Source organism: Vulpes vulpes, chromosome 12 (genome assembly GCF_048418805.1).
Source record: "Vulpes vulpes isolate BD-2025 chromosome 12, VulVul3, whole genome shotgun sequence".
NCBI lineage: Eukaryota > Metazoa > Chordata > Mammalia > Carnivora > Canidae > Vulpes > Vulpes vulpes.
This window is the reverse complement of record NC_132791.1, coordinates 58794661-58811050: the sequence shown is the minus strand read 5'-3', so window position 1 is coordinate 58811050 and position 16390 is coordinate 58794661. Positions and strand designations below refer to the sequence as shown.

Below are 16390 nucleotides of genomic sequence, written 5' to 3'. Positions count from 1 at the left end.
CTGTTCACTCTTCTACGCCCCTACACCCCACAGTGAGTCAGGAAAGGTGACTGCATCCTCATGGGATCGCTATAATCTTGGCCAAGTCCCTAAGCCCTCTGAAGCTCAGGTTCCTCTCTGAAAAATGACTACAGATTTTAGAAAGAGATAGAGTAGAAGTGGTCTACCAAAGCAGGAGAGGCTGTGTATCTGAGTGGTGATAAGAGGTAGGCCAGTGTCAGGAGACCGAAGTGCAAATGCCAGCTCCTCCTCTGTCTAGTTCACAGTGGCCCTACTTCCCCAGAACCTAATGTGAAAACCATGATGCTGGATGGTCTCAGAGGCCTCCTTACTTCACACATGATCCGTTAACCATGCAGAAAATAGACATATACTTTAAAACTTCAGGATTGATTTTAATGTATTATTGATGTGGCATCATGTATTTTAATTTTTAAATAATACTGGACTGGGACAGGTTTTTTTATTGCTTCTGCTTTCTCACAGAACCAGACTTACATTAATGTGTCCCAACTACCATCTACTGCTATACCATTACCATTTGTCCATTTCTCTAAACATGGTGCTAAGCTTCATTTGTGCTTCATCCCTAGAGAGAGGAAGAGGGTACTTCCAATTTCCCCATCTGCAGTATAATCTGAGTTGGGAAATACCATTTTACAATCATTCTATTTTTTTTAATATTACTTTCAAAGGCCTATAGTAGGAGATTCCATGCCCTACTATAGATTCCCATTGCAATGTTTAATGGCTGTACCCATCAGGAAATTGCCCTTCACATCAGTATCACACAACGTTTCTCAACTTTCATTCTTAAAACTTTTTTTTAGAAGTCTTAAAATCAAACTCTTCGGTGTCACCACATGGCTCACTTCTGAACTCTCTGTGTTTCCCATTTTCTCCTTTGGATGTTGAAGTTAAATTGAAAATAGGAATGGTCTGAAAAAGAAAGAAAGAAAAAGAAAAAGAGAAAGAGAAAGAGAAAGAGAAAGAAAGAGAAAGAGAGAAAGAAAGAAAGAAAGAAAGAAAGAAAGAAAGAAAGAAAGAAAGAAAGAAAAAAAGAAAACAGGAATGGTCTGATGAGTACTCATGAAATTTTTGACTTATGACACTGATACATTAAATATTATGTATTGTTAAATTATTACAGGTTATACCTTGATAAGAGCTCAACACCTCTATAAACAGATCATCAGACAACAGGCACAAAATTACAGGCATGTGATGATACTTTTATGTGTACTTATATTGGCTGCCACGTATTATAAATTAGGTAATTACTTGACCATACATTGCAACATTATCTTCACTCAAATCTCCAAGCTCATATTTGAACTCTGCCCCTGAGACTATGGACAGATGCACAGTATATTTGATCAATGTGAAAAAGAGGCCAACTTTGATCAATATTCCAAGCTGTTAAGCAGAAGTCTCGTACCTCCTGGAAGATGATGGATTAGGCATTTTCTACTGGACCTGGTGCAGTAACTGGAAAAAGTAACAGCTAGAACTCTTCCTTGATATTAGAAAGAAGAAATTATGTTCCCAGAGGCTAGGAGGAAGAAAGGTAAAGGGTCTTTTATGAGAGAAAATCAAAGAGCCCCCCCCTAAAATATATTGTAGATATAATCTCATGTCTCTATTTTGTCATACTACAGTGAGATTTCCTGTTTGCCACTGCTGCCTTTTAAATACTGTGTTCCCTTTTACTGTATAACAGCCCCATGAATAAATAATTAGGCAGCTGTTTGACAACAGCTTTTAAATGCAGGCAAATGTCACTATGTAAAATACTCTAGTTTACTTGCTCTTTCCTAATTCCTCCCCACCCTAGGAAAGGACTATGTGTCACTTTCTTCACCTGCCCCTACACCCATACTCCTCTCCTCCTTTCTGACTTAAGACCATATTATTGTAAGTCCTCATCCCACACACTACAGAACAAGTTCCACGGCACTCATGTGCTCATTAATTGACCTGTAAGCCCATGCTGAGGAAGCTTTCAACACTTGGCCTTATTCATGCATCAAAAGAAGCTTAACTGAGGTTTCTCAAAAATGTCAAACATGTAACTACCATCTGACTAGCAATTCCACTCCTAGGTATTTCCTCAAAAGAATTCAAAGCAGGGACTCGAACAGGTATTTGTACATCAATGTTCACAGCAGCATCATTCAAAAGAGCCACAAGAAAAAAAAACAAGAAAAAAAAAACAAAAAAAAACAAAAGAGCCACAAGGTAGAAATAGCCCAAGTGTTCATCAACAGGTGAACAGATTAATAAATGTAGAATATTATGCAGCCCAAAGAAAAGAATGAACCACTGAGTATGCTTGCTAGTATGGACCTTGGAAACATTATATGTAGTGATACAAGCCAGACACAGCAGGAAAGATATCATATGACTGCAATTACATGAAGTATCCAGAATAGACAAATTCATAGACACAGAAAGTAGAATGGAGGTTACCAGGGACAGGGAAGAGGGGAAGAGGGGTTATTATTAAATGGATATACAGTTGATATTGGGTATAACAAGAAGTTTTGGGCATAGACAGTGGTAATTGTTACACATATTGTGAGTATATTTAATGCCACTGAATTGTACATTTAACAATGGCTAAAATGATACATATTATCATCATACATATTATGTATATTTTACTGCAATAAAAAAAAATACTTAGGGGCAAAAACTGAGCTCTCCTCTGAGCTGCAGCAGGGGCTGTTAAGAAGACACCAGAGATTTAGAGAGAGTCACTATGTAGAGTTTAGGAGGATGATAATGTCATTTATATTTCAGGCCCACACCTATCCACAGTAGGAGGGGTAGCTAGAGAAGGGATCTCAAGGCTGAAGGAGTAACATTCCCCGGAAAAGCCAGCTGTGGACACTGAAGAGACAGCTTGCAACCAGCTGGTCACCCAGAGCCTTCCCTACCACACCCAGCCAGGCTTCCACAAAGGTCATTGGTCAGAAGCGCCTACCTCACGTAGGGGGCATACTTGGTTGACCTTCTGACTTTAGGTTTCCCCTCAGGTAGTGATGTTAGGGTGGTGAGATTGAGCCCCGCCTCTGGCTCCGTGCAGACTTTGTACTCTGTTTAAGATTCCTTCTCCCTCTTCTTCTGCCCCTCCCATGCCTGCTCTCTCTCTCTTTCTAAAATATATAATTCTTTTTTTTCCAACTAACATCTTCTTTTTTAATTTAAAGTTAATCAACATATAGTATATTATTGGTTTCAGAGGTAGAGTTTAGTAACTCATCAGTTGCATATAACACCCAGCTCATTACATCACATGCCCTCCTTAATGCCCATCACCCAGTTACCCCACCTCACCACCCCCTCCAGCAACTGTCAATTTGTTTCCTAGAGTTAAGAGTCTCTTATGGTTTGTCTCCCTCTCTGATTTTGTCTTATTTTATTTTTCCTTCCCTTCCCCTGTGTTTACCTATGGTCATCTGTTTTGTCTCTTAAATTCCACATATGAGGTAAATCATATGCTATCTATTTTTCTATGACTTATTTCACTTAATAGCCTCTAGTTCCATCCATGTCATTGCAAATGGCCAGATTTCATTCTTTTTGATGGCTGAGTAGTATTCCGGTATGTATGTGTATATATATATATATATATATATATATATATATATATATATATACCACATCTTCTTTACCCATTCATTTATCAGTGGACATCTGGGCTCTTTCCATAGTTTGGCTCTTGTGGACATTTGCTGCTATAAAATTGGGACACAGGGCCCCAATAAAGTAATCTTTAAAAAAATAGAGAAGAGAGAGAGAGAGAGCATGACCAAGCAACTCTCATGGAATTTACATAAACATTTTTCTTTTACTTTTCAAGCATCAGGAGAATCAATTCTGGAGCAAGTAGGCTACAAAAAGTTGCTTTTGTTCTTTCTGCCTAATCAAATAGCTAATTAATGGAGAGGGAAAAAGAAAACCCTGGAAGGGACTTGATCTGCAAAATGTTTGCAGTTATCTGAAAGGGTAGGTATTTTCTTTTACACACACCATACATACACACCTATGCATACATAGTCTTTGTAATTATTTGTAATCTTTGTAATTCTTCTGAAATCTAAAAAATAATTTTAGGGCACCTGGTTGGCTCAGTGGTTGACAGTCTGCCTTTGGCTTAGGTCGTGACCCCAGGAGGTCCTGGGATTGGGAGCCTGCTTCTCTCTCTGCCTATGTCTCTGCCTCTCTCTGTGTGCGTCTCTCGGTAATAAATAAATAAGTAAAATCTTTTAAAAACAAAAGAAATAAAATCCGTTTCAAAAGAAAAATGAAGGACTTGCAGCCCCAGACAGAGCCCAGAGTTAGTGATTTTTTCCCCCCAGTCATGTCACAGGCTACTGTTGCCACTTGTCATTGTTTTAAAGTAAATTTGGGCTCCCAACAAGTAGGTTCTACAGTCCTCTAATTCTCAACTGCTCCGCCGAGAGCTAGGAAGCCCCCAACACACACTTTACTCGGTATGATAATGGCAAGTTCAGAAGGACGCCGGCCACCGGTAGCTCTCAGAAGTCCGGGCGGTAAACGGAGGATGCTTCAAATGGAAAACTTTAGCCTGACTCAGAGTCCGGCAAGCGGGAGGAAGAGGTATTCGGGTCACGGGTGGGGCGCAGTCAGCGGCGCAGCTGCCAGGGGCATTTTGGGGAGCGCCGTCCCCTCCCCCACGCGCCCCCTCCGCGAACCGCGAAGGGTTAACCGGACAACCGCGTCTCACCACCTTTGTCACTGAACCGACCTATTGTTGAAGCCCCGACGGGAGCAGTCCCCAGTGAGGCAATATCCTGTCTGAATAATTCAGGCCGGGGCCCAGGCCAGCCCACGCGGCGCATCTGCGCGCGCGAGCGCCTCGCTCCATCCCAGCCATTTCCTGTGGCTGCGGCCCCGCGGCTCGTTTTCTTTCCAAGCCCCTGGTGACAGCCGGGAGGGAAGAAGCGCGCCCTGCCAGGGCTGGCTGCGCCGACGGAGCCAGTCGGGCAGCGGCTCCACCTGCGCGGCCGGTCCGCCCCCCCCGGGAGCGAGACTAGCTCCACAGGTTTCCCCGCGCGCAGCCCGGGCCTCGCGCGCTGGGGCGGGAGGCGGCCGCCGGCCTCGGTTCCTCCCCTCCCCTGCTCTCCCCGCCCCTTCCCGCCCCGCCCCGCCCCGCCCCGCCGGCGCCGACCAATCGCGGGCGCCCGGACGTGTCCAGGTTGGCGGCCCCGCGGCGGCCCCGGCGGCCTGGATGCGCCGAGCGGCGGGGCGCGCGGGGAGGGCGGGAGGGCGCGGGAGGGCGCGCTGCGCAGGGCCTGCGCCCCGGACGCCGCGAGCCGGGAGGGGACGCCTGAGGGTGCCCTCCGCGCGCGGCCCCGATGACCGAGCTACAGCAAGATGTGGAAGACCCGAAGCCCGCCAAAGTGCTCGCCAAGAGGGAGAGCAGAGTTGGCTCCGCGCAGTAAGTGCTCCCGCGGGGACCCAGCCCGGCGGCCGCCAGCGCGGCCCGGGCCTCTGCTCCGGGGGCAGCTGCACCGTGGACCCACAGCCCGCGGCTTGAATTCCGGCGGCGGCGCCCGGCGCCCTCCCCCGCCCCCTCCCCTCCCCTCCCCTCCCCTCCCCTCCCCTCCCCTCCCCTTCTCTCCCGTGGAGCCGTGTCGGAGGAGCAGGCACCGCGGCGCCCTGGGGAGGTGCTTGCTGCGGGCGGGCTTCGAGCGCGGTGGAGGTTGAGCCTCCCCGAGGGCGCTGCGCGGCGGGCACGCGGGCTCCGGGCCGGGTCGGGAAACGGCGCTGACGCTGGTTTCCGTAGCCTCGTCCCTAAAGTGTGCGAAGTTGAAGTTGCCTCGGAGATGTCACCTGGTCGTGACCTCCGCGGTGATGTGTCTTGTCATTGGATTCGGATCCCCTTGACTCCCCCCCCCACCCCCCCCGAGAGAGGAAAAGGAGTGGGAAACGTGAAATAAGCTTTACCTTTCCCCTCAAACGCTGTCTGATTCTGCTTGGGACCTTGACACAAACTTAAGCTATTTGTTCGGAGAGAGAAGGTGGAGGAAGCGCAGTGAATTTATAGCACGAGCACACACTTCAGATACTGAGGGCTGACTGTCCCCTTAAAAGATTCACGTTCATAATAGGATCTGCACATTCCTAGGCCTATAAACTCTTCTGGTTTCAGAAAATGGAAACAAGTATTTTGATCACAAGGGTTACTTACTGTTATAAAACTTATTTATTGCCCCCCCCGACTGCTTTTTTTAAGATCCAAAAGTATTTCCATGATGTTATTCCCAAACATCTTTTGTTTTTTTGTGTGTGTTTATATATATTTTTTTATGATAGTCACAGAGAGAGAGAGAGAGAGGCAGAGACACAGGCAGAGGGAGAAGCAGGCTCCATGCACCGGGAGCCCGATGTGGGATTGATCCCGGGTCTCCAGGATCGCGCCCTGGGCCAAAGGCAGGCGCCAAACCGCTGCGCCACCCAGGGATCCCCCCAAACATCCTTTGAAAAAGGAAAAGTGTCTTTGAGTATTCGCTTCTTTTTTATATCACTGTAACTCTAAATGATACTAAAATAAATATATAAATAAGATGTTAAGGTAAGTAAATAAGCCAACTTTTTTGGTTGTTACCAACCTGTTGAGGTTACCTAAAAAAAAAAAAAAAAAAGTTAAAATTCTGTCTCCTTCACTATTTCAGCATCTACTCATTTTTTTTTTTAATCACACAGCCTGGTTCCACATAAAGACTTGTGTTTATAAAAGCATATTCCATCTGTGTATTGGAGTTTGGGCTAAAGTTGGGAAAGAATCCCTTTTATTAGCTGCTTTGATTTGTTGTTTCAAAGGCTTTGCAGTGTCTGCTTTCCTTGGCCAGCCTTTCTTCTGCCCCTCAAGCTTTGTCAACTTAAACTGATATCTTTTCCTCTGAAGTAATAGTAACAGAGGATTGAGGGAGGTATTTCTTGGTTTATGGAGATTTTTGTTTTGTTTTTTACAAAGTGGTAATTTCCAGGCCTGTCAAAGTCACTTCTGAGTCAGTTGAAAACTTGAGGCAATCTCTACTTCTGAGCTTTCGAACTCTTGCTTTGGTAACAGATTAAGAGTAATTTTAAGAGGGAGGTAGACTCGTTATCAGTGTTATATGTGTTGTCTTAATGGCGTGTTCGAAATCATTCGAGGAGCAAAATTTTTATTCTTAGAAACCCAGTCTAACTTCTCTGTTTTGAACTTTATAACGTAGATTGATTATCAATAAACTCAGAGTCATTGGAGTCCGTGTGTCCCTATGGACATTTTCTTCTCAAGTGTTAGAATGGCTTGGCTCTTCCCATAGTCCTCATTACCTAGAAGGGGTATTAATTAGGAGGCTAATTAATAATAGCTGGCATTTACTGAGAATGCTTGCTCTGTGACAGACATTGTGCTCAACACTTTGTGTTCAGTTTCATACAGAATGAGGCAGATATTGTCATCTCCATTTTACAAATAAGAGTATGGAAGGTCTGAGAAGTTAAGCATCTGTGCAGAGAGACAACACAGTTACTAGAGAAAAGCTCAAATTTAAGATTTGAACGGCTTACCCTAGAGCCCACACTTGAACACTTTATCGGAACTTCTGTATTCCAGAATCTTTGATGGCCCTCCATGACCTACTCTCCTCTGCCAAGAATTTCAGACCTTTAATGATCTGAGTACATGTAGACCATTTCAACCTCATTCCTAATACTAGCACGCACATCTTTTATAGCTCAACAATCATGCTAGCAATCCTGTACTTAGGAGGTGATGATGCAGAAGAATAAGGAACAGGTGTGCCAGATGTACTGTCGAGTAAAGTTCCCTTCATGCCTTCTTGCCTCTATTCCTTTGCTCAAGCAATTCCGCCTCTTCTTTGTTTCAGTATACTTCTACAGATGAACTCAAAATGTCCTTCTTCTAAAGCCTATCCTTGTCACTGACCATACTTAGCTCTTTCTTATCTGGGCTCACGTTGCATATATGGGATCAAGCCCAGAGAATTTAGCTGTCCCTATTATTGCTGTTAATTAACAGCTAATGTTTATCGAACATTTATCATGTACAAAGTACTGTTTTAAGTTGTTAACAGATATTAAATTACAGATCAGCCCAGGGTATATTAGTTAACCTTAAGTCGATTGCAAACTCTGATCACATTTTTTCTTACTGAATTTCTCAGAGGGCCCAATGAATAATCTCTTCTGATAACTATCTATTACTGAGCTAGGGAGGCTGAGACCTCAGCCCCCTAATTAAGGTATATAATATACTTATAACTGACATTCAGCCTGACTATCTCAGGGGAAATCCTGCCCTTTAAAAAAATCTTTTTTCCCTTTTAAAATTTTTAAATCAAATTTTCTATCAGTAGCAGTTAGAATTTGTAGGTACGTTAACTTGCCCGAGAGCTGTAGCTTAGTTATCCTTCTTTGTGTTAGCAGTGAGGCTGCATATTTATTCATCACCAAAATGCATATTTGATTTAAAAATGCCCCCTCTCTTATCAAGAATTGTTCATTTAGCTGCATTATTTCCTTGAGAGCCTAGTTTTTTCCTTTCAGTACTTTTTTTCATTCTGAATGTTATTTTCCTAACATATAGACATTTCTAACCTAACTTCTTTGACACACATTTTATGAGATACACTTATTTCAGAAACTCTTTTGTGGATCTGATTTATTAATGGCTAAGTTATTTTCAATGAATTACAAAAAATATCTAAAACGACTGATATGGGGATCCCTGGGTGGCGCAGCGGTTTGGCGCCTGCCTTTGGCCCAGGGCGCGATCCTGGAGACCTGGGATCGAATCCCACATCAGGCTCCCGGTGCATGGAGCCTGCTTCTCCCTCCGCCTGTGTCTCTGCCTCTCTCTCTCTCTCTGTGACTATCATAAATAAATAAAAAATTAAAAAAAAATAAAAATAAAACGACTGATATATTCCTGGGCAAAAGTTATCTTGATTCATATTTTAAATAATGAATTATACAGCAGATGTAACATATTTGTAATGCAATTTTAATTTTTAACATACTTTAATAATTTGGGACATAAGAATTAGAGAGATTTATTCAACTCAATGTACATGGAGAAAGAGAGGATGGATATGGACAACATAAATATTTACCTTAAATGGAAACTCTTGTATTTTTAGCAAGAAGTAATAATGATTTTAGGGACACATTTGACATTGGTGAATTCAAGTAAAAATAAGTGACCTGCGGTGAAAGCATTTATCATGCAAACAGAATAAGGTTTAAGTTGGGAATTGATCTTGCACTGGAACCAAGAGGAGCGAAGACATAAAATGTGAGGATAGCTTGATTTCTTACTGCTTGCTTAATTCCAAACTTCAGATGCTCATTTAGAAAGAAAATCTCCATATTATGTATTACTTACATGTTATCTATCTTTGTGTGTGTGTACACACTTTTCTAAAATTCTAACTTCCAAGTCACCAGCTGACGGGTTACCTGGTGTAGTTTTTTTTTTTTTTTTAAGATTTTATTTATTTATTCATGAGAGACACAGGCAGAGGGAAAGCAAGCTCCATGCAGGGAGCCCGACATAGGACTCAATCCCGGGTCTCCAGGATCACACCCTGGGCCGAGGGCGGCGCTAAACTGCTGAGCCACCCGGGCTGCCCCTGGTGTACTTTTTAATATAAACTTTGAAATGGGAAGAAAAAATTATAACCTTAGAAACTATTAAAATTTTATTAAACTGAAACAATGGAGGAGTTTGACAAGATAGAGAAAAATTAAACAGTGTGCCTCTCTAAAATGTTTTTGAAAAGGAGTTTAATGAATAAAATTAGTCCTCTGGCTAGGGGGGTACTATCATAGGAAATCACTGATTTATCACGGTAGTTCATGAAGATGTTAAGAATGCGGGCTCTAGGGCACATAAGTAGGTAGGTAGCTGGGTCAGTTAAGCATCTGCCTTCAGCTCAGGTTATGATCCCGTGTCACCTCCTTGCTCAGAGGGGAGTCTGCTTCCCCCTGCTCGTGCTTTCTCTGTCTCTCACTCTCTCAAATAAATAAATCTTAAAAAAAAAAAAAAAAAAAAAAAAAAAGAATCCAGGCTCTAGCCTACTTCAAAATAAATACAGCAATGATTTAAAAAAAAAAAAGAATCCTGGTGTGCCTGAGTGGCTCAGCTGGTTAAGCATCTGCCTTCAGCTCAGGTCATGATCCCAGCCAGGGTCCTGGGTCCCTGCTCAAGGAAGAGTCCGCTTCTCCCTCTCCCTCTCCTTCTAAGGTCCTTCCCCCTGTTCATGCTCTCTGTCTGTCTCTATCTCCCAAATAAATAAAATCTTTAAAAAAATATATAATAGGGGCACCTGGGTGGCTCAGTGGTTGGATATTGCCTTTGGCTCAGGTAGTGATCCCGGGGTCCTGGGATCAAGTCCCGCTTCGGGCTCCCTGCAGCGAGCTTGTTTCTCCCTCTGCCTATGTCTCTGCCTCTCTCTGAGTGTCTCTCATGATTAAATAAAGAAAATCTTTTAAAAATTTTTAAATAAACTTAAAAAGAATCCTAGTGCAATGCACACATATATCACAATTTTTAAAAGAAATTTTAAGTGATTAAAAAAAACAAACACCAGAAGCCCTAGGAAATGATGATTTGAAATCTGACTTCCATGTCTCCTGAAGTGTGATCCTGGCCAGTTACTTAGCACCCTAAATCTCCCTTTCATTTTATGTAAAGGGGAATACTTAAGTCAGCTGTTTTGTAGATGTTTGCTTTCAAGTTTAAATGAGAAAGGTAAGAAATTCAGTTCACCTGGTGTCTGACCTTGTGAGCTCTCAATAACTGTAGCTATGTTCATCTTCGCTGCTGAATGTCTGGGACATGCTTGGGGTAGAGGTGGGAAGATGACATAAAAGGTCATTAAATTAGTCCAGATTCAACAGGCCTAACTCTGACAGTCACATGCCCCTGTGTTGTATTCAGGGAGCCTCTGTTACATCAGCCGGACCTTGAAGACCCTCGGGATAGCACTGGAGCATTTCCATGAAACCAACATGGAACCTTGATTTTTAGTTTATGCTAAGAGGCTCTCCTCTCATAACTGTCTAGTGACCTACCAGCTTATTTAAGTATTGCTTACTGATTTGGTGTTATCCCATCTGTTGTCCAGTACTGTTATCTACGAGCCATTTATTTTCATATCCTGCTTCCTGGCGCTGAGCTTTTATCTCGTGGCTTCTCATCTTTATTTATTTTTTTTAAAGATTTTATTTATTTATTCATGAGAGACATAGAAGGAGAGAGAGGCAGAGACACAGGCAGAGGGAGAAGCAGGCTCCATGAAGGGAGCCCGATGTGGGACTCGATCCGGGTCTCCAGGATCACTTCCCGGGGTGAAGGTGGCTAAACCGCTGAGCCACCCAGGCTGCCCGCTTCTCATCTTTAGACTGCCCGTGGTTTTCCATTTGCTCTCCTCCAGTAGAACTCTCCCTCACCATCTTTCTAATTCTTTAAATGCTCAGCTCTAGGCATCTCACACATTTTCCAGTGGTGTAAAGCAGAGGTTCTAGAGAGAGACCCCTCCACAACCACCCTAATGACTGTTCTTTCTCCTTAAAGGAAAATGGGTGTTTTTATCTCGACCTAAATTTCATTATTTACTCCCATAAGAGAAGTAGAACCAACTTATACTGCATTCGGTAAGGGAAACTAATTCATATGCTGTCATTGGTCACTCCATGTCCTATTTAGAATGGGACATGATGTCTCTAGAGGCAGATTATTTTTAACAGGTTTATTGAGATATGTATTACATATCAAAATTTACCCATTCAGTAATTTACAATTCAGTAATTTTCCTGAATTTACAGTAAGATTCCCTTAGGCCCATTTATATTTAATCCCCATTTCTAGCTAGCACCAGGTAACCACTTGTCTACTTTCTGTTTCTACAAATTTGCCTTTTCAGGGCATTTCATATAAATGGAATCATATAATATATGGTTTCTTGTATCTGGCTTCTTTCACTCAACATCACATTTTTGAGGTTCATCTGTGAAGTGACATAGGTCAGCAGTTCATTCCTTTCTATTGCTGCATAGTATTCCACTATATGGATATACCACATTTTGGTCTTTCTCTTCATTTGTTCATGAGCATTTGGGTTGTCTCCGCTCATTGGTTATGATGAATAATGCTATGGATATTTGCATGCAAATCTTTGTGTAGACAGATGCTGTTCTCTTGAGTATATACCTACAGGTGGAATTGCTGGGTCATATCGTAATTCTGTGTTTACCTTTTGGAGGAACTGGCAGACTTTTTCCAAAGCCGCTATACCATTTGAGGTTTCTGTGAGCAATGCGTGAGGGCCCTTGGTGTAGATTTAAGAGAAAATGCCTTCACAGCACAGGGAAACAGACTGTAAGCACTGTAAAGGTAGATCAGTGGCTTACATTTTGTGACATAATGAATATCTGTTGATTGCTGACTAAGCGACGTTCATACTTAGGACATTGAAAACGCCTCCAAACTGCGATGTTATCAAAGATGTTAACAGCTGTTACAATGTTAACAAAGATAACTCCGGATGTCATACTTAGGTACATTTTTTTACAACCTCTTAAAATTTTGCATGTAACGTTTATCTCTGTTTTTTATGACCGAATAATACAAAGAAGACATTTAAAAATTGGACCATAATCTCCCCCATCTGTGTTGACATGTTTTAAAGCAGTATGTGTATAAGGTTAGAAAAATAAAACAATGAAAGCTATGTACAAAATGAAAAGGGAGAGCTTTCTTCCTGTCTCCCACATGACATTTCCTTTTCTCAAAGGTAACCACTTGCTAAGGTTTTTGTTTTGTTCTTATGCTGTTGTCATGTAAGGCCAGAATCAAGTTGTTTGTTGGTTTGATTTGTCTTAGCATATCCACCTCCCAGTATGCGTCTAAGTAAGTTGGACTTGGTGAAATGAAAGACCACATGAGGATTAAGTGTGATCATACAGTACTTGGGCTGCCTACCATAGGAGAGCTCAGTGAATGGCAGACGGTGTTCTCATAAAGCACTGTTTTCTCAAACTTCCCTACAAAATAGTTTCCTACCAATAAAGTGGCCTCCTCGGTTTTAGGAATGAAGGATGAATTAACCCATGAGAACACAATTTTCTTATGTGGACCTTAGCAAAGTGGTGTGAAGTGGAGGGTCTGCTTTCTGACTGAGCCATCCTCAAGTTATCTATTCCTTTTCTTATCTCTTCTATTCCCCTCTCTTAAATGAAGGACTCTAGACAGGCTTCTGATCAGATGAGGTAGCAATACCTGTGCCACTGTGTAAACAACTGGATGGAGGTTACAGTAGTGATGAGATGTGTTTAAGAAAGAAGAGGTGGAGCAGATGGCGGAGATAATGAAGTAAGGAGATGGGGAGAGAAGAAAGTTAGAAAAACTCAGGAGGGATATTGAGTTATTTTGAAAAAAGAAAGAAAAAATGCTTGTTTGCCTTAATGTGTGTGATCTTCCACTTGTGTCCTGGCAGATGTTTCTCCTCTTCTCTCCATATGTTCTTCTGCATCCTGTTGGTGAAGTCTCTGGTGCTGCTAGGGGTAGCTGATATTCCTTTTCTTCCCTCATGGAAATCCTGATCTGTATATAAATATTGGTGTTCTCTTAAGTCCATATATATCAGGTTTATGATTATATCCATATTTGTTATCTTCTGGGTTTTTCAAATTATATCTTCCATCTTATGCAGTGAGTTGAAAACTGGGGAGAACCTTAGAATTATGCTAAATTTTGTGTCATTTATTATTAAGGATTATTACCTGAAGACAGTGATCTTGTGATCCTACAGATTATTTGAAACCCTTTGGGACGCCTGGGTGGCTCAGTGGTTGAGCGCCTGCCTTTGGCCTAGGATGTGATCCTGGAGTCCCGGGAACAAGTCCCCCATCAGGCTCCCGGCATGGAGCCTGCTTCTCCCTCTGCCTGTGTCTCTACCTCTCTCTCTCTCTCTCTCTCTCTCTCTCTCGATCTCTCTCTGTTTCTCATGAATAAATAAATAAATAAAATCTTTAAAAAAAATTATTTTGAAACCCCTACTGTGTACTGCTATAAAGGCTGTATTGTGAATTGAGTTGCTATATATCATCAGTGGTGAAAAACTAATTCATCATGACAACTTTTATTATCACTATATTGTTTTTATAATTCATTGGAAAATAGCACCTCATTTGATCCTAACAACTTAAATATACTACATAACATATAGTGTGGTCTTCTGAGAGCATATAGGAATCATCAAGAATATTATCCTTTCCTCTCATAATAAAGTATATAAAGTTGGACTAGTTTTGACATGAAATTGATAGATTTCTTACACTTGTTCTTGATTTGATAAGAATCTTTCCAAAAACTTTTGCAAAGAATCATGACACCTTTGTTGAAATCAAATACAAAAATCACAAAACATCAGACCTTTCATCGGTACCTGAAATGAAAGAATAATTAATGGCATATGAGCTAGGAGAAAGGCAATATTTAACAACTGATAATGACCAGAGAGATTTGCTCATGTCCTCCACTGACAATGAGTAAGTAGTTCTGTGTTTTGGGCACTATGTTGGGTGTCATGGCAGTCACTACAATGAAGAACATAAGGCCTTTGCCTATAAGGAAAATAAGAACGGAGGAAAGGAATATTGTAAGATTTGATCTTTTTTCAAAGAAGAGATGAGGTAGCTTCAGAAAATACATTAAAGCTTAGATGAGATGAGGTGATGTTGTTTTTTGCTAGACACCATTCAGAGTGCTTTTACATATATAATATAATGAAGTAGGCACCATTATCATCACATTTTATGCAGAATAGAGACTCAGGGACTTGCCCAAGAACATAATAGCTGTGGAAGTATTGAAGCCAAAATTCGAATGCCCAAGCAGTCTAATCTGAACTAGCAGCCTAAGTTCATTTATTTACACAGCGTCACTAGATTTAGGGAGAATAAAGATACAGAAGGCAGAGTACCTTCCATGAAGAGTCTGTGCATCTTTTGACTATGGTAAGTCCATTTTCTCAACTATAAATCCAAGATTCCTTTCCATTCAACACTTCTAACGTTGAAAGGATTTCTTATGTTATGCAGAGGACAGAGGGCGCATCTTTAGCTAATTCTTGAGCACTGGGACTTTCTGTGTGGGTGGTCAGACAGGTAACACTCTGACACCTCTGCTCAGACCTGACCATAGGGACCTTGGTGGTTGCAGTTTCAGCCTTGTACTGTGATGTGTGTAACATTCATAGATTCCAGTTTTTAAAAACCACAGTGGGGTTCTTCTTTGCATAAGCACAGAGTGTTTCTACAAAGTAATGTGACTGCTTTGTTTTAAAAACATGTGAATGTTGTCTCTTTAAAAGCAGTCACCAAAGGAACTCAAGAACTTTTCCAAAAATGCTGCAATTGCACAAAATCTTTTTGAAACTCTTCTTGCAGAGTTACTTTCAAAGCCTGGAGCCCATTCTTTGAATAGTCATAAGGTTGGCAAATCCTTGTCCTTTGAGAATGAGTTCAATTTCTGGAAACAACCTGAAGCCAAATGTGGTGAATAAAGTGGATAAGAATAATTTAAATATGTTTATACTACTTTTGGATAGGATCATTTTTGATCCCAAAACAAGGTGTGACTATAAAATGATAAGACCAAGTTTCTAGTGATACTTAAAACTAGTTTCTACATTTCCAAATTCAAGTTATTACTTTGTAACTTCATTATGAAAACGGGAAAATGTTATAGTTATTATTCTATCCTAAAATAATTTTTCATTGTTTATAATATATCCAGGTAGGTGTTAGATATATCATAAGCATTGAGAAAATACATTGAGTATGCAGATGTAACATGTGATATCTGTTTGTTGAAGTGTATTCCCAGTGTATTAGGGAAAACAATTTGTGAAAAACTTTGCCTGAGTTTAGACAGCGAAATAAGTGAAGTTCAGCTGTCATAATCTTCCTGTTACTATTATCTCGTCCTTTATTATACATTAAGGAAATTTGTATGCTAATTACATTTTTTTCAGGCCCTATCAGAGCTTTACTCTAGGTGGATTTTTTTCACCCATGCCAGGCATCACTCCTGTGACTTTTCCATAGGATGGCTATCAATAATCAGCATGAAGCTTTCCATTTTTCTCTAAGTGTCACCTGTTAATATCTGTGAGATGATGGGTGTACTACCTGTTAAGTCCTAGAGCCTTCTTAAAGACAAGCGTATTTTCTTATTTCTGATTTTTGGTCCAAATGGATTTATTACCATAGCAGTTTTATCTGAGATCTGATATTTATGCTATAGTCTTTGGTAACTTGTATGTGCTATGTCTCTGCTCTTCTA

The 16390-nt window shown here is 41.4% G+C and overlaps 1 protein-coding gene across 4 annotated transcripts in view; it reads left to right on the top strand.

Moving 5' to 3' along the window:
* The window catches only part of GRAMD2B (GRAM domain containing 2B), a 110806-nt gene that overhangs the window by 34101 nt on the left and 60315 nt on the right, over positions 1-16390 (top strand). For 2 of the 4 annotated variants that reach the window (XM_025995006.2, XM_025995009.2), the window contains exon 1: positions 5267-5467. The exons of the other annotated variants lie outside the window; for them this stretch is intronic. In XM_025995006.2, the coding sequence (XP_025850791.1) occupies positions 5385-5467 (83 nt within the window). In that variant the 5' untranslated portion in view covers positions 5267-5384. Of the gene's footprint in view, positions 1-5266; positions 5468-16390 lie in introns of those variants that run through there. 4 annotated transcript variants of the gene reach the window in all.